Raw genomic sequence first — 18,976 nt, 5'->3', positions numbered from 1 at the left:
CCTGTATAAGATGCAGTTCTAGTCTTTAATTGCATCTTTGTGATTTTTGTTTTTCCTCAGGGGTATCTGTAAATGTTCTGTTTTCTGCAATTGTGAAAATGTAGAAAAATTGTTTTGTGTTTTCCAGTAGCTGTATGTTGCTAGCTGAAATCTGCATTAATGGGTTTGTTTCAAATGCTTTCAGAATATTATACTGCAGTCCTAGACTGAAGAAATGTCTTGAAAGGGTTATCAGAAATACTGGATTTCTGCTAACATGTCTCATAGGATAGCTTTTATATTCATGTCTGGTGAAATATATGTTAACCTTATTTCTGTAAAATTACAAAATGCACCATGAGAATTTTGTTTTCATTTGATCTCATACAGAAGTGCAATTCATTTAGGTAGAATTTGATACTTGTATATACAGCATAGCAGCACCAAATATTTGCCCTTGTTCTAAATTCTTTCAAGAAAACAATTTTTCCCTCTGTTTGGTATATGCATTTCTTTATGAATTTATGATATCCTTTACCGTAGCTTGATGCTGTCTTAATCGACACCATTACACCTCAGTTTTCGTCATGCATTGAGTGTAGTATTCATGCTTCTTATTTATTCTTTTTAATAGTAGGACTCACCAATGAGTTCATTCTGTCAGTGTGGATGATCATTCCTTTGATTTGCAGAGAAAAAACCTTTGGGTACTAATATATCAATATTTATAATGGTTTTAAACTTTATTTTCATGTTTGTTTTGTGTGTGTGAGAGAGACAGTATGAGTGAGTGGGAGAGGGGCAGACAGAAGGGGAGACACAAAACCTGAAGCAGGCTCCAGGCTATGAGCTGTTAGCACAGAGCCTGACACAGGGCTCAAACTTACAAACTACAAGATCATGGCCTGAGCTGAAGTCGGGCATTTATCTGATTGAGCCACCCACGTGCCCCTATAAATGGTTTAGATTTTTATGGATTAGAGCTTTGATTGCTAAAAGAAGATTCACTCTAAAGGAATTTTCCTAGTTGAAATAATGTTCATTTAATGGCATTAAATTCAAGAAATTTAATTTTATTACACTTATATGTTAAAAAAATTTTTTTTAATGTTTATTTTCGAAGGAGAGAGACCTTGAGTGGGGAAAGAGCAGAGAGAGGGAGACACAGAATCCAAAGCAGGCCCCAGGCTCTGAACTGTCAGCACAGAGCCCAACACGGGACTCGAACTCACGAACAGCGAGATCATGACCTGAGCTGAAGTCGGACGCTTAACCGACTGAGCCACCCAGGTGCCCCTACATTTATATATTTTAAAATGGAAAGGGCATGGGGCGCCTGAGTGACTCAGTTAAGTGTCCAACTCTTGATTTTGGTTCATGTCATATCTCACGGTTTGTGAGATTGAGCCCCAAGTCAGGCTCTGTGTGGGGCTCCTCTGCATTGAGCTCCGAGCTGATGGAATGGGGCCTGCTTGGGATTCTCTCTCTCTGTCTCTCTCTGTCCCTCCCTTGCTCATGTGCTCTCTCTCACTCTTTCAAAATAAATAAACCTAAAAAAATAAAATGGAAAGGATACAACATAGCATATAATAGAGAGCATCCTTTTCATCCCTGCCTTCCAACCTCTTGTTTTCTCTTCCCCACAGTTTCCTGTGTTCTGTGTATGCTTGCAGAAACAAACGGATATACACATGTGCATGTGTGTATATTCCTTTTAAAAGAATCGTAGGGTATATTTCAGCATATTTTGCATGGAATGTGTATCATGATTCATCTTATTAAATAAAATAATTCCCAAATGAATGATACTAAGATTGTTTCATGTATTTTACTTTTGCTTACAGTGCTGCAGTGAATAGTCATTTTGTACATAAACCTGTAGGTAAATTTTTAGAATTTGGTCAGAGTAGGTGCAAGTGTAATTTTTGATCAATTTTATTAAATTGCCCTCCACTGAGATAGTACCAGTCTGTTGGTACTAGCAATGTGAATATGTTTCTGCATAATCTTGTCAAGAGAATGATCACCAAACCTTTGGTGTTTGCCAATCTCATACATGAAAAATGAGATCTCAGTGTAGTTTTAATTTTCATTCTCTCATGAATGTGAGTTTGGGCATAGTTTAAGATCCATTTGTGGGGTTCTTTTGGTCCATTTTTCTATCAGTGTTTTTGATTATTTTCTTACTGATTTATGGGATTTTCAAAAATTAAATTGACACACAATGTTACTAGTTTCAGGTGCATAACATCTGACTTTGACAGTTGATGGATTTGACAGTTCTATTACTCCTCTCTCACCATAATAAGTGTAGTCACCATCTGTGACCATACAACATTATTACAGTATTACTGACTATATTTTCTATGCTGTATTTTTCTACTCCGTGACTTATTTTTAGAGTTGGAAGTTTGTACCTTTTAATCCTTTTTATCGATTTTGTCCATCCTCTCACCCACCTTCCCTTGGCAACCACTGGTTGGTTTGTTCTCTGTATTTAAGCCTCTGTTTTGTTTTATTTTGTTTAAGTGAAACAATGTGGTATTTGTCTTTCTCTGATTTATTTCATTTGGTGCCTCTAGGCCCATCCATGTTGTTGCAAATGGTGAGATTTCATTCTTTTTTAAGGCTGAGTAATATTCCGGTGTGCACGCACGTGTGTGTGTGTGTGTGTGTGTGTGTGTGTGTGTGTGTGTGTGTGTGTACATATATACACACCCCTATCTTCTTTATCCATTCATCTATTGATAGATACTGGGCTGCTTCCATATCTTGACTATTGTAAATAAAGCTATGGTAAACATAGGGGTGCACATCTCTTTTCGACATTTATTTTTGAGAGAGACAGAGCCTGAGCAGGGGAGGAGCAGAGAGAGAGGGAGACACAGAATCTGAAGCAGGCTCCAGGCTCTGAGCTGTCAGTCAGCACAGAGCCCGATGTGGGGCTCGAACCCACGACTGGTGAGATCATGACCTGAGCCGAAGTCGGACGCTCAACTGACTGAGCCACCCAGGCGCCCCGCACGTATCTTTTCAAATTAGTGTTTTTGTTTTCTTTGGGTAAGTATTCGGTAGTGAAATTACTGGATCATATGGTATTTCTATTTCTAATGTTTTAAGCAAGGTCCACACTGTTTTCCACAGTGGTTGCACCAATTTCTATTCCCACCAACAGTGTACAAGGTTTTCTTTTTCTCCACATCTTCACCAACACTTGTTTCTTGTCTTTTTTTTTGTTTTTAAAGAAACCTGTAGTATCATAGCGCATTTATTTATTTATTTAGTAATCTCTATACCCAATGTGGGACTTGAACTCACAACCCTGAGATCAAGAGTCAATGCTCTTGAGACTGAGCCAGCCAGGTGCCCCTCTTGTCTTTTTGATTCTAGCCATTTTAACTGGTGTGAGGTGATACTGTGATTTTGATTTGCAATTCCCTGACGATTTTCATGTGCCTGTTGGAAAAAGCTCTGTTCAGGTCCTCTGTCCATTTTTTAAGTGGATTGTTTTTTTGGTATTGAGTTGTGTAAGTTGTGTATATATTTTGGGTACTAAGCCCTAATGAGACATTTTTATGTCTCTTTATTAGGGAAATTAGTTTATGATCTGAATTGCAGTTTCTTATTTCATGGTGTGCTATTATTCTACTTTATGCTTCTTCAGTTTTGTTTTTTTTTTAATTAAAATAAGCATTTACATGGTTTGAAGAACCAAACAGTTCTATGAGCTCCTCTTCTTGGAGAAGATTCTCCAGAACCAACCATTTTAAACTTTTACAGTTGATTCTTTTGGAATTTATCTTTAAATCTCTAATGTGCTATTTGATTATTTTTTTTCCAGTTCTGGGAGTTATCTGTCCCATTACTGTAGATGAAATCTAGCTCTTTCTTTTTTAAAAAAAAATTTTTTTTCAACGTTTATTTATTTTTGGGACAGAGAGAGACAGAGCATGAACGGGGGAGGGGCAGAGAGAGAGGGAGACACAGAATCGGAAACAGGCTCCAGGCTCTGAGCCATCAGCCCAGAGCCTGACGCGGGGCTCGAACTCACGGACCGCGAGATCGTGACCTGGCTGAAGTCGGACGCTTAACCGACTGCGCCACCCAGGCACCCCAGAAATCTAGCTCTTTCAATTCTACTACCCTAACCATAACACATACACATACTCCCTCATTCTTATTTTTTTCTAAAATAGGATTGCTTTTTATTCCCTGCACAGTTTCTTGTTTTCTTGGCATTAATACATTTTGTTTAGTGTTTGATGTTCTAATTGCTAATTCAACCTCCAGTTGAGACCAGTGGCATTCTGATCCTTCAATTTTTGAATTAAACCTCTTTCTGATAGCTGTAGGCTCGTATACCTGCCTATCTCCAGTGTTCTGAAGGTTTTGGTAATGTGCCTTTGTAAATATGTTTCCATCCATTGTGCTTGTCACAGAGTGGGCTTTTTCAGTTTTGAAATTCATGTGTGGACATGGAATGAGCTGGAGTTCATTCAAACTTCAGTGTGGAAGTTTTCTTATATTTTAGGAACTGCAGGCATACCTCATTTTATCGAGCTTCACAGATACTGCGGTTTTTACATATTGAAGGTTTGTGGCAACCCTGCAAATCTCAGCACCATTTTGGGGGCAGCATTTGCTCACTTTGTGTCTGTCACATATTGGTAATTCTTGCAATATTTCAAGCTTTTCCATTGTTATTATTATAATAATTATTATGGTGATCTATGATCAGTGATTGTGACTCACTGAGAGCTCAGATAATGGTTAGCAGTTTTTTGCAATGAAGTAGTTTTTTAAATGTTTATTTGAGAGAGAGGATGCGCATGCATGCAAGTGGGGCAGGGACAGAGAGAGGGGGACAGAGGATCCAAAGCGGGTTCTGTGCTGACAGCAGTGAGTCCAGTGTGTGGCTCAATGAGATTTGTGACCTGAGGTAAAGTTGGATGCTCAACCAACTGAGCCACCCAGGCGCCCCAGTAATAAAGTTTTTTTTTTTTTTTAATGTTTATTCATTTTGAGGGGAGGGGGGAGGGAAGGAGGAAGAGAGGAGGTGAGGGGCAGAGAGAGAGAGGGAGAGAGAGAATCCCAAACAGGCTCCTCACAGTCTGTGAGATATGACCTGAGCCGAAACCGAGAGTTGAACGCTTTAACCGACTGAGCCACCCAGGTGCCCCTAAAGTATTTTTTAATTTAGGTGTATACATTTTTTTTTTTACACATACTGCTATTGCACACTTAATAGACTACAGTACAGTATAAACATAATTTTTATGTGCACTGGATACCAAAAAAATTTCACTTTCTAGCTTTATTGCGATACTTGCTTTGTTGCAGTCATCTGCAACCAAACCTGCAGTATCTCCAAGGTGTGCCTGCATTTCAATTTCCTGTGTTCTCTTACTCCATTTTTTGGCTCTTGAAACTCCTAGGCCGATCCTCTCCTGTTGTACCATCTGTCTTGTGCTCTGATTTCTGGGAATTTCTCTCAACTTTCATTTTCCCAGTTTTCTCTTCTGTGATTATGTTTTCACTTTACAGGAGCTCTTTTAGTCCTCTGTTTTATTTTTCCTTTTAATAACATCCGGTTATTCCATGGAATCAAAATCTCTTACCTTTCTGAAAGGAGTTTGGTTGCGTGCTTCCTTCCTCCTCCTCCTGTGATTAACTTTTCTTTGCCCAACTTAATCCCTTTCTAGGCTTTTCTTTTCCAAGCTGCCCTTTTCTGCTTGTGTTGGCCCCTCTTCCATTAGGAAAATTCACTGATGTTTGGCCATGGACTGTCTGCTTATATTTTAAAATGGACGTTGAATAGACGGTTGGAGGCTTTGTGCCTGTCCATGGGATTGGTTGGCTGTGGGATTGCTGTGGGGTGAATTTGATCTAGCTTTTTGAGTAACCTCCAATGTCAGTACCTTAGATCTTTTCCTGTAGAGCTAGTGAGATTCTAAAGAGTATAAATAAGCCTCTTTTATTAGAGGGTATACATTTGATTGCCAGCATTTGGGGAACTCAGTGTCTGAAAAAGGCTAGTGTATCAAACAATATGTAAACTTCTACTTAATTTTACATTTTAAGGCTAGTTTCCAGCCCTAATCTCAGCCTGGTGTTCTCCTCTTCAAAAGTTCTGTTTTACCTTCTTCAGAAATAAACTTCCATCTCTTTCTGGGGCGAGGGGATGCTACTCCTTCATTCGGCTGCGCAGACCCACAGAGGAGAATTCTGGGAAGTGCACCTGCTGCTGCAGTAGACTTTCCATCAGTCCTCTTGTTAGTCCCGGTTTCACCCCCACTGCCTGCAGTACCTCCACGCTGCAGTTTAAACTAGTGTCCTTGTTTGCTCACAGTTAGCCTAGCATTTAACTTAGCATTCCACTAAGTCAGAGTCTTGGTTCTGCTGCTTCCCCGGCTTCACAGCGTGTTTGCTGTTGACTTCACTCTCGCTAACTTTATCTTCACGGATTTACAAGTCCCTTATAGGGGCGCCTGGGTGGCTCAGTCGGTTAAGCATCCGACTTTGGCTCAGGTCATGATCTCACAGTCCGTGAGTTCGAGCCCCGCGTCGGGCTCTGTGCTGACAGCTCAGAGCCTGGAGCTCGTTTCAGATTCTGTGTCTCCCTCTCTCTCTGACCCTCCCCCGTTCATGCTGTCTTTCCCTGTCTCAAAAATAAACGTTAAAAAAATTAAAAAAAAAAGTCCCTTATAGTTGAGAGGAATTCAGAGATGTTTTCTACCAAAATGTTATTCCCTTCTGTTTATTTAGTCAGCAGTCATTCTTCAAGGCGGACAGTGCCAGCAATGTGGAGAAGCATTGGCTTTCTTTACATAAAGTGTAAAACTAAACTTCTTAAAGAGATAACCATGCCAAATTACTGACAGCATCCTTAAAAAAAAAAAAAAAAAGTAAAATCCAAATTGGGTGAATAATGAAAATATAACAAACAAGCTTGGTTCTGCTTAATAGTAAGTTTCAGTAAGAAGCCTGCTTTTGGTTTGAATAGAAAGTTGAAATGGAAACTTGGTACCATTTGACATAGATACATTTGGAATGATATAAATGTTACCGTTTAATACAAGGATTGCCATAAAGCAGTATACAGTTAATTGCCTTGTGCGTGACACTACTTGTAGCAGTTCAGAAAGGTGGTACTTTCTTTTTTAAATATGCTTTTAAAAAATATTTATTCTTGAGAGAGGGAGAGGGAGACAGACAAGAGTATGGGCGGGGGAGGGACAGAGAGACAGGGAGACACAATCTGAAACAGGCTCCAGGTTCTGAGCTGGACGCGGGGCTTGAACTCAGGAACCATGAGATCATGACCTGAGCTGAATTCAGCCGCATAACTGACTGAGCCACCCCCGTGCCCCGATAAATACTTTTGTTTGGAGTAGTCTGTAAAATATCATAGGGGAGGACATGCTTGACTTGAGGTTTTGTTTTTTTCAAGTTGGAGAAGAGGATATATTTGCTATCATTTTGGGAACCTTGGGCAATAAGCCGAAGTTCTCCAACTTTCATTCAGAAAGCGAGAAATCTTTTTAAAATCTTTAGTTTATTTACTTGCTGTATTTCACTTTACTTGTATTTATCTGATATTGCAAATGAAATACAGACTTGCTCACTGGTACTGTACTATCCCCTCCTCACTGTATTTTAGTCTCACAGTGTCCTATAATTTTATATTTGTTGTCAGCAGTTGGTAGTTTACTTACTAGTCAGACTCTAACCACACAGAATTTCAGAACAGGAAGAAATGCTTGATATTCTTTTGTACAGCTTCCCCATCCCTAGGAAAACAGATACTTGGTAGAGCGAAGAATCAAACCCAATGTTTAGCATTTGGTTCCTTGTTTCCCACAGTTAGTTGTCTTAAGATGGTATGTTTACTGAATGTATTTGTTATTTTAGATGCAAGTTAGTATGCTTTTATTATCAGAAGATATTCTAAGCACTACAGATTTCTTGGTTCTTTTGGGACCATTTCGTTTAGTCTCTTCAGATTTAGATTTGTAAAAATGTAGTTTGTTGTCTAGACTTTGTGTTGCATGAAGCTTTCCCAGATTATCTCAATGAAATATGGCCCTTGGTCATAATAATCTGTTCTAATAGATGTTTTTATAATTCATGTGAGAAAATTTCCATGGCCAAGTTTATAGATGATACTATGAAATGAACTGGTTAATAGTTAAAATGACTTAATGACTATCATGTATGAGTAAACCATTCTTTAAAAACAAAACTGGTCCAAGCAGGTAGGAGTGGCCAGAATTTTCATTCCCAGCTCCTTGCTTAAGCCAACGTCTCTATCACTTTTGGGAGACTATCCCTCATTACTACTGCCCTTTATTATTACTGACTTAAGGGAGGCAGAGAGCATTCAGTTTAAGTTCAAAGCCCTCTCTAGAACATATGTGTGAGTCTTTCCCCCCTTAATTTGACATAAGATCATTGAGATAAGTAAGAACTTTTAAGCTATATTAAAGATAGAGGAAATCCAAAGGAAAATAAACATCTAATACAATAACCAAAAATATAATTTAATCGATGCCTTGTCTTCTGGAATGCATAGTTTCATTCAAAGATATAATTCCTGGATTGACTTAATGTGGTGGACACCATTTTGGCATTCATTACCCTAGATCCCATACCTGGATGCTGTCCTCCTTGGAAATTTTTTCTCTGACAGAATGAGGCTCTTCTAGGACACTGGAGTGACAAGTTCAGGGGTTTTTTGTTTAAGGCCTTTATCTTTTCAGTGTAATACAAAGGCTTGTCTTTGTCCTTCATGAAATCTGCTTCACTTATGAGGGAGAATATGGCCTATGGTAAAGGCCACATAACATTTATCACTTATTGGGAATGGAAGTGTTGCTTTGTAAAATCACTTCTCTCAAACTAATTTTTAAAAAATCTAGCATTTATTCACTACTTGTTTTTGCAGGGAAATAAACATACTATTTGGGGGAAATAGGAGGTATACACAGAGGGGCCATTGATTATGCAGAGTAGCATGCACTAAATGGATGGGAAAGTAGCATTTACTGTTAATGAAGTTTAGTAGAGGGGCGCCTGGGTGGCTCAGTCGGTTGAGCATCTGACTTCAGCTCAGGTCACGATCTCGCGGTCCGTGAGTTCGAGCCCCGCGTTGGGCTCTGGGCTGATGGCTTGGAGCCTGGAGCCTGCTTCCGATTCTGTGTCTCCCTCTCTCTCTGCCCCTCCCCCGTTCATGCTCTGTCTCTCTCTGTCCCAAAAATAAAAAAATTAAAAAAACGTTAAAAAAAAAAGAAGTTTAGTAGATAGAGCACCTCAGAGAAAGGATTTCTGGAAGAGGTGAGACCCACATCTGACATTTTTGGAAGAATGTAGCTTTGCATAGGTGGAGGATAATTAAGGGCGTGGGGAGGCACGATTTGAAAATAATTTAGTGCCCAAATTATGGTAGATAAAATAGTCCTGCTTTTGAATTGAGGCTCTAGTTACTCTAGTAACTGTAGTCAGTTACTGCAAACGTTTAGTGCGATATGTGTTTTTTTTCCTTCCCTTTTATAAGTTGTTATTTGAAAAACTGAAGGTATATTCTTTGATGACCTATTATTAAGTGTTTCCTACTGTGCTGTCAGTTTTGTTTATAAATGTGAAATATATTTGGGCTTGATTATAAACTGAGGGCAGCTTTGAAGTAAGTGTGCCCCTCTTTGGATGACGTTCTAGTCCCTAGACATGGTTAAGAGAAAAGAGAGGAAAAAGCCTCTGTCCTATGGATCCATTTGATCTAAGGAGTAGAGATGATTTTGAATGAACTAAGGAAGGGTTTAGAAAAAAAGGAACCTAAGGGGCACCTGGCTGGCTCCGTTAGAAGAACATTTGACTCTTGATCTCGAGGTCAAGAGTTTGAGCTCTGTGTTGGGTGTAGAGATTACTTAAATAGATATTAAAAAAAGAAAAAAGGAACCTGAAATTCAGTTTTGCAACTGTTTTAATTATCTGGTGATGAGTAGTGTGAGTACATTTTGACTATGTGTATTTGCATGTATTTGATCTGTTTGAACATTGTAGTAATATTTCATTGGGAGTATTTGAACAGCCCTTCAAAGTCTCTTTTCAATGAAATTTGACTTATTATATGTGAAGGTTGTCTACCCCCCTACCCTTCCTCCCTTTTAGAGTGGGTTTGTAAGCAAACTCAAAGGTATCAAATTTTTTTTTTATGTGGAGGCTTATTCTATAGAAGAATGTAAACTGTAGAAACTCACCTAAATTTTAGGACCTCTAGACCTTTCCCCCAGATATGTTCTTCACACTGAAAAGCACAATTGTCAGATGGGTTTGCTACCTTCTCAGGCAAGAAGAGGTTCGCATGGTTTTGAGTTCTCAAATCCACGATTCTAAGTAGATAATGGACATTTCAGTGGGAAATAATGTTATTCTTAGGATTTCAGTGCTGCTGCTTTGTCCCTTGAAATGCTCACGTATAGACTCACACATACAGTACATATAGTGTACATACAGTACACATACATACATACCAGCTATACCAAACTGTGCTCTTGCCCTTCTTTTGGTGTTTGTGCTGGCTAATGCCTTCTCCCACTTCCATCATTTAGGTCTCACCTTTGGCTTTTTTGGGGGGGATTTTTTTAAACCCCATTTTAATTTAATTTTTAAAATTAAAATTTTTTTTTAATTTTTTACATCTATTTATTTTTGAGAGAGAGAGAGAGCGTGAGCAGGAGAGGGGCAGAGAGAGAGGGAGACACAGAATCCGAAGCAGGCTCCAGGCTCCGAGCTGTCAGCACAGAGCCCAACCCGGGGCCCAACCCACGAACCTTGAGATCGTGACCTGAGCTGGAGTTGGAGGCTTAACCGACTGAACCACCCAGGCGCCCCTATTGTTATTTTTATTGAGCGAGAAATAGAGCGCACAGGCACATGCCTGTGAGAGCTGGGGAGGGGAAGTGGGGAGAGGGAAAGAGAGAATCTTAAGGTGGCTTCGTGTACAGTGAGGAGCCTGTCACTGGGTTCCACCTTGTGACTGTAAGATCATGACCTGAACCAAAATCAAGAGTTGGACGCTCAACTGACTGAGCCACCTAGGTGCCCCACTTTGGAAAAGTTTTAAATATATAAGGCTGTCTTTGACACCTCCTGTTAGCATATCTCTGTTTATCTCCTTGTACCCTATATCACAGTGTGCCTTCTTGATCTGTGCGCTTGTCTTTATCTTCCACTAGACTATAAGTTCCTCTAGGGAAGGGGACATCTTATTCCTAGTACCTAATACAGTGCCTGGCATGCAGTAGGTACTGAGAAGATACTTGAATGAGGGGCGCCTTTCTGGCTCAATTGGTAGAGCACGCAACTGTTGGTCTTGGGGTCATGAATTTGAGTCCCACGTTAGGGGTAGTTTACTTAAAAAAAATAGGAGGGGGGAAGAAAATATTTGAATGAGTAACTATTGTACTATTATGTAATTTTAAATTAATTGAACAAAGTTAAAGTATTCTTTTGACAGATACATTAAAAGTATAATTTATTGCTGTATTTTATGCACTGATTATTAATGAGAAATTGTAGGGTTATCCCAGACTTGAATGCTACATATTATATAAACACATGTGCAATCTTTTAGGTAATTTTAAAAATGTGATTACTTGGAGCACCTTGCTGACTCAGTCTGTAGAGTATGTGAGTCTTGATATCTAGGTTGTGAGTTAGAACCCCACATTGGGCTTGGAGTTTCCTTTAAAAAAGTAATAAATTAAAATTAAGAAGAATTAAAATGTGATCACTTAAAGTGATTTAAGCAAATAACTTAAATAAAAAAAGACAAGTAGTCCCCAGTTTTCCAGGTCTGAGAACCCCTTTTAAAATATTATTTCTCAGATTCTTATTTCATAGTACAATTACCATACTGGGCTGCTCTGGGTTCACTAATGTATTTTTCTCAAAGAAGGCAGTGGAAAAGGACAAATGTGTTGTTTTTAGGTAATGCTTTCTGTGTAGACATTCTTGTAAAAACTCTGTGGCCCACAGAGTTGTATATATCACTGGTTTCTAAACATAGGTATGTAGAACAAGCCATTAGTATTAATTTTTTAAAACTTACAACTTCTGTTTATTACCTTTCATCTTGAAAAAGGCAAATTGCATTTAATACAGTGATTGACACTGGCTTCCCATGCTGTTAGTATGTCAAATTGGGCTGGTGAGAGATCCTAAGGAAGGGAGGAATTTTCACTTTCTCACTTGTATTTGTCGTTGTGGTATCCCATTGAAGTTTACATGTATTTATGTTGATTTCCATATGGTCAGGTTTTAATGAAGCTGTCTTCAAAAAGTGAGTAAATGACTATAAAAGATTCCTATCAAAAAATCAGATTGATTATAATAAAGCACACACAGGCATACACATAAAAAATGTTAGAACTCCTAATTCCAGTATGATCTCTCATTATGCGGTAAAAACCATGCTATAATCAGATGTGAAATGTCAACTACAAAAAATTTGAGATTGTCAAAAAAGATTGTTTGAAGTGTAGATCTCTATTGTTGAAACTGTACCTTGCCTGTGTGTGCAGTGTTACTTGACATGTAGCTAAACGATAGCATGAAATCACAAGAAATTAGCAAGACATTTAAAAATTAGGCATTCTGAGTATCAAAAACCTTTATGAGGGCGCCTGTGTGGCTCAGTTGGTGAGCGTCTGACTCTTGATTTTGGCTCCAGTCATGGTCTCAGGGTCGTGGAATCAAGCCCCAAGTTGGGCTCTGCGCCGAGTGTGGAGCCTGCTTGGGATTCTGTCTCTCCCTTTTCCCCTCTTCCCCACTTGTGTGCACTCGCTCACTGTCTCTAAAATAAAAAACAAAAACTTTGTGATTTTTTTTTTTCAGAGATGTTTGATAAAGCCATACAACATGCAATAAGAGTACAAAATTTGGGGGCGCCTGGGTGGTTCAGTCACTTAAGCAGCCGACTTCCGCTCAGGTCGTGATCTCGTGGTTCTCAAGTTTGAGCCTGACTGCTCAGAGCCTGGAGCCTGCTTCAGATTCTGTGTCACCCTCTCTCTACCCCTCCCCTGCTCACGCTCTGTCTCTCTGTCAAAAATTTAAAAACATAAAAAAAAAAATTTAACAACAACCAAAAAAAGAGTACAAAATTTCACCAAATTATAAACGTTTACAAGGCCCTTTGAGGTTTCTTGTTGAACAGTAAATGACAGAAAGCCATATCACAGGAGAAACACTTGTTTTATTTGTCTTGGTCAAAATGACTGAAATAACATGGAACATATGGCAAAAAATTAAAATGCATTCCTTTGCCATCAAATGCCTTTGAAACATGCCTGGTATACAGTGCCGATTTGAAGAAACCAGTATCAGAACAATTATATGTTGTGGAAGGTTTGCTTTGCAGTTGATTAAAATATAGGTGTTGTAACATACCTTCTTCCCCTTAGTGTTTGCTGACTTGTGTTTCAGTAATAATGGGGATGAATAGCAAAAGCAGAGAGATGCTAGGCAAATGTGTATTTTCAACAGTAAATGTTTTCTTTAATAAAGACCACCTTTTATGGAAGAAAAATTGTAGTCACATAAGGTAAAAATCGTGCACTGCATCATTCCTAGGTAAATTTCCACAGCAAAGAAATTGAACCAGGAGTTTATAAGGAGTGGTTAGTGTGTCATCAGTGTAGTTAATTTGATAGAAACAAGACCTTTAACTTTAAACGATAGTAAAGTTATTGACAGTGCTTATAAATGAGAAGTAACCAAGACAGACATTTTATTGCATAGAAGTTTGCCGATTATCTCATAGCAAAGTTCTTTGCTTCTGAAGAACAGTAGAACTTAAAATAGGAGTTGCTAATTCCTCAGCAGTATGCAGATATTTAAAAAAAAATTTTTTTTAATGTTTTATTTATTTTTGAGACAGGAATAGACAGCATGAACAGGGAATGGTCAGAGAGAGGGAGACACAGAATCTGAAACATGCTCCAGGCTCTGAGCTGTCAGCACAGAGCCCGATGCAGGGCTCAAACTCACGGACCAAGAGATCATGACCTGAGCCGAAGTCGGCCGTATGCAGATATTTTTAGATAAAAGAAACACATACTTTAATGTTCCCATTCAAGATAAAGTTTCCTTACCAAGAAGGTATCTATTTTATTTTATTTTTTTTAATTTTTTTAACGTTTATTTATCATTGAGAGACACAGAGCATGAGCAGGGGAGGGGCAGAGAGAGGGAGAGACACAGAATCTGAAGCAGGCTCCAGGCTCTGAGCTGTCAGCACAGAGCCCGACGTGGGGCTCGAACTCACAAACTGTGAGATCATGACCTGAGCCAAAGTCGGTCGCTCAACCGACTGAGCCACCCAGGTGCCCCAAGAAGGTATCTATTTTAAAGAAGGTAGTGTTACCAAATAAATAAGCATTTGGGGGATAAATTTAGTTTGGAAATATAATGGTTTGTTTTGTGATTTTTGTTGGAAAAAAAGGTCATGTATAGTAACTGCCAAATTTGCATACTTTAAGTACTTGGATCGAATTGTGGTATATGTTCTAGGAAAACTCCTACATTGGCATCAAGAGCGTTCACAGCAGAGATGCCTGGGTGGCTCAGTCGGGTAAGCAGCCTGCTGTTAATAAGCTTGCAGTTTCATGAGTTCAAGCCCTGCATCAGTCTCTGTGCTGGCAGCACAGAGCCTGCTTGGGATTCTCTCTTTCCCTCTCTCTCCTCTCTGTCTGCCCCTCCCCCCCACTCACATGGGCACTCACTTTCTCTTAAACATTTAAAAACAAGAATCTAAGTAAAAATGTACTTAGAAGTAGGCTTTCAGATTGTTGTGTCACAGTTTTAAACCAGTGCATTAAAAAATAAACATTGTATTACATTGCTGTTAATACAGAATATAATTTTGTATACTTGAATGGAAAATAATTTTTATGTTTTTTGAATCTTACCTTTCAGAATTCCTTTTTTAAATATTTGTAATTTGTTAGTATAGTATTCTATAACTCATGAAAAATTGTAAAATTGTGTAATTTATAAATATTATATATGGTGGTTCATTGGGATTTTAGAAATAGAGATAAATTTTTATTGTAAAGTTAGGTTAATGGGCGTAGCTGAAAAAGATATGAAAAAGATTTTCATAGCTGTAAGTTATCTAGGGACGCCTGGGTGGTTCAGTCGGTTAAGCATTGACTATTGATTTCGGCTCAGATCATGATCTCACGGCTTGTGAGGTCTATCCCTGAATTGGGCTCTGTGCTGACAAGCTCAGAGACTGCTTTGGATTCTCTCTCTCTCTCTCTCTCTCTCCCCCCCCCCCCCCCCATAACTAAATATGTAAATAAATAAACTTAGAAAAAAAAGACAGTTGATCTGATCTGGACTGGTGTCTTTCAAAATGTGATTCTTCAGTTGCTAGCATGCTCTTTTGAATGTCCCTATCTAAGATGTCCTGAAAAAAAATCTTTGGGTGTGTGGATGAGCTATGGAATCTGCATTTTGAGCAAATAACAGCAAACATTTTATGGTTTGACTATTTTTCAGTACTGTTCAAAGCACACTACATTAACTCATTCTTCACTGCAACCCTGTGAAGTGTAGGTACTCTTGTTATCCCATTTGACAGAGGGGAGGTAGGGGTGCAAGTGACTAATTCAGAGCAGGAATTTGAGGTAGAAGTGACTAAGAAGCTTACGGTCACACAGCTAACGAGTGTTAGGGCCAGGATTGTAGGTAGGAAACTGACAGGGCATCTCCACGCTTACTTGGAGAACCACTACTCTAGTCCAAGTCCTTGGAAATTGGAAAAGCTTTATTCTAAAATAATAGTAAAGTCAGGAGGGAGGGCGATGCACAGTAGTACTTACCTTAGCACTACCTAGTAGTACTGTCTATGAATTTTAAGTCTTTTGTCAGTCAGCACTTAGTAAAAGTTGTCCTAATGCTACTCCATGCTTACAAAACTCGACAACAGTAAGTATGTTCTATAGCACATCATTAAAGTTGTGTTGTTTTATTGTTTTTGCCAGAATCCCAGGTAAAGGTTTTCATTTGATACACAGTAAAGCTTTGATAAAATCAGATGTTTGTAGAATGGAGATTTTATGTTTCAATTGAATTTTGAGGTTGTCAGGATCACTGGGGGAAAACATAATACATGCCTTTAGAAGTCTTTCTGAAATACAGTTGCATACTTTAGTACCTCAATCTATTGGAAAAAAATGCCACACCAGTCTGAACTTCTATATGAACTCCAGGGTGATCTTAGTTGCATGTTTAAGAAAACTTAGCCAGGTTTTGTTTCTTTGTTTTCCTTTCTCCTGGAACAGTGATTCTCAATGTACTGCACATATAAATCACCGGAGAGGCTTCAAAAAATTACTGATATCTGGGTCCTACCCCTAGAGGTTCTGATTTAATTGGTCTGATGATTCTAATGTGCTACGATTGAGAAACCGCCGTTCTAAAATAAGGATATGTGGGGAAATTTTCTTGGTTTCTTTTTTGTTGTTCCAGTAAATTCAGATAACACTGAAAAATATACGAGATAGGCGTTAGTAGAGAATAGATAGAATAGTGAAGAATAGAATAGAATATAGATCATTGTCTCACAGACTGAAGCATATAACACTTGGCAATTTTTGTTTTCTTTCAGATTCATTATTAAACATGGGTGCATTTTTGGATAAACCCAAAACTGAGAAACATAACGCTCATGGTGCTGGGAATGGTTTACGTTATGGCCTGAGCAGCATGCAAGGATGGAGAGTGGAAATGGAAGATGCACACACAGCTGTTGTAGGTATTCCTCACGGCTTGGACGACTGGTCATTTTTTGCAGTTTATGATGGTCACGCTGGATCTCGAGTAGCAAATTACTGCTCAACACATTTATTAGAACACATCACTAACAATGAAGACTTTAGGGCAGCTGGGAAATCAGGGTCTGCTCTTGAGCCCTCAGTGGAAAATGTCAAGAGTGGCATCAGAACTGGCTTTTTGAAAATTGATGAATACATGCGTAACTTTTCCGACCTCAGAAATGGAATGGACAGAAGTGGTTCAACTGCAGTGGGGGTCCTGATTTCACCCAAGCATATCTACTTTATCAACTGTGGTGATTCACGTGCTGTTCTGTACAGGAATGGACAAGTCTGCTTTTCCACCCAGGATCACAAACCTTGCAATCCAAGGGAGAAGGAGCGAATCCAAAATGCAGGAGGCAGCGTAATGATACAGCGTGTTAATGGTTCATTAGCAGTGTCTCGTGCTTTGGGGGACTATGATTACAAGTGTGTTGATGGCAAGGGCCCAACAGAACAACTTGTTTCTCCAGAGCCCGAGGTTTATGAAATTTTAAGAGCAGAAGAGGATGAATTTATCATCTTGGCTTGTGATGGGATCTGGGATGTTATGAGTAATGAGGAGCTCTGTGAATTTGTTAAATCTAGGCTTGAGGTATCTGATGACCTGGAAAATGTGTGCAATTGGGTAGTGGACACTTGTTTACATAAGGTATGTAAGTCTTTTTGTTATAATTATAAATACCCTATTAATTTTGAAAAGGCACGGTAAGTAAAATTAACCAAACTTAAATTTTAAAAACTTTTCCCTTAGGGAAAACCTGTGTATTTTTAAATTATCTTCTTCATCAGAAATGACTTATTTATTTGTTATTATTTAATTTATTTACTTTTGGCCATCCTCGTTTATCTCAGCCTTCTAATTTGAAAATTAGGTTTAATAAGTTTGTGGCATTTGTTCTCATTTAAGTACTTTATGGCTTGTTGATGTGGCAAGGGCATCTATACAGAATTGTGCCTTTTGATTTAAATTCTCAGCACTGGCAATAAGCTGTCTTATGCCTGATTTTGAAGCAGTTTGGTGAACCACGTATATAGTATAATTCTGTATTAGATCTACAAAAGATACGCTAGAGACCTAGGCTGAGTCAAGTTTTGTGATTTATATCTGAGCCTCCTGGCAGATGAGATGAAAACTGAAGTAAAAGTACAGATTATGTATATCTTATTGTCTAATAAAAGCAGCTCTTTTCTAGTGATAAAATCAAAAAGGAATTTACATGTGGCTCCATGTAAGTGATGTATGACATGGTGGAGAATATCTTAGCTTTTGCAGAAGATACCAGAGTTCTTTTCCTATAGATGTTTTTGTCAGCAGTGATTCAAAACCAGAGACTAACGTAAAATATAATCCTGTGAAGAATTCCTGTGGAACATGAACGTTTAGTTTTATAATGTTCTGTGAATCTTAACTTGATACAGTAATAGGAAAGAAACTCCAGACTAACTTATTTAGCAATTCCCTTCAGTGTTTTTAAAGTATTCAGTAGTTTCCAATGGGTTTTGACAGTGTCTGTATAGCAATCAGGTAAAATTGGAGTTACCTGGCCAGTGCCTAGGATATGCGTGTATTGTATGACTCTGATTGAAAAGATACTAAGGCAAAACTAATCTTTGATTATATGAAAGAAAGGTTTTGACTTATTTATTGTCTAGATTAGAACTGTTCTGTCTCTCCACCATGTAAGTTGCTTTGGAAGGTACAAGCATAGCCAAAAAATTTCCCAGGAGGGATCTCTGAGTCTATGGAAGTACCCAGTTTTTGGTGAAGTGTCTATTTCTTTTCCATAGAACGGGAAAAGGCAACTTCAAATAGACAAAATTTAAGGGCTGCTATTTGTAGTTGGTAGCTTTTTTCTGAAAGGGTTTTTAATGGTGGTTCCTTTAGCTCTTTTGATTTTTTTTTTTCCTTAAGCGCACTGTATTCTTTTTTTCTTTTCTGTTTTTTCTTTTTTTTTTTTTTTTTACCTGGACAAGTTAAGCACTGAAGGTATCGATGGTTGTCAGTGATTGAATAGTCAGTGGCTCAAAAAAATGCCTCTCCTTGGACTCTAAATAGAGAGATTCTGACCTGCAGCTTTTTGAGACAAAAGCAAGCAGGTGTTTTTTGGCCTGAC

General features: G+C 38.5%; 1 protein-coding gene across 9 annotated transcripts in view; it reads left to right on the top strand.

Annotated features, from left to right (window-relative positions):
- Positions 1 to 18,976, top strand: part of PPM1B (protein phosphatase, Mg2+/Mn2+ dependent 1B) — a 92,495-nt gene that overhangs the window by 39,559 nt on the left and 33,960 nt on the right. For 8 of the 9 annotated variants that reach the window (XR_015249251.1, XM_086701207.1, XM_086701208.1 and 5 more), the window contains exon 2: positions 16,652 to 17,511. The exons of the other annotated variant lie outside the window; for it this stretch is intronic. Coding sequence is in view for 7 of the 8 variants with exons in the window: in XM_086701207.1 (XP_086557333.1) it covers positions 16,666 to 17,511 (846 nt within the window). In the remaining variant the exon portion in view is untranslated. The remainder of the gene's footprint in view (positions 1 to 16,651; positions 17,512 to 18,976) is intronic. 9 annotated transcript variants of the gene reach the window in all.

Source organism: Puma concolor, chromosome A3 (assembly GCF_028749965.1).
Source record: "Puma concolor isolate L17-30 chromosome A3, mPumCon1.1.hap2, whole genome shotgun sequence".
Classification (NCBI taxonomy): Eukaryota; Metazoa; Chordata; class Mammalia; order Carnivora; family Felidae; genus Puma; species Puma concolor.
The sequence above is the reverse complement of the archived record's forward strand: the minus strand, read 5'-3'. Positions and strand labels throughout refer to the sequence as shown.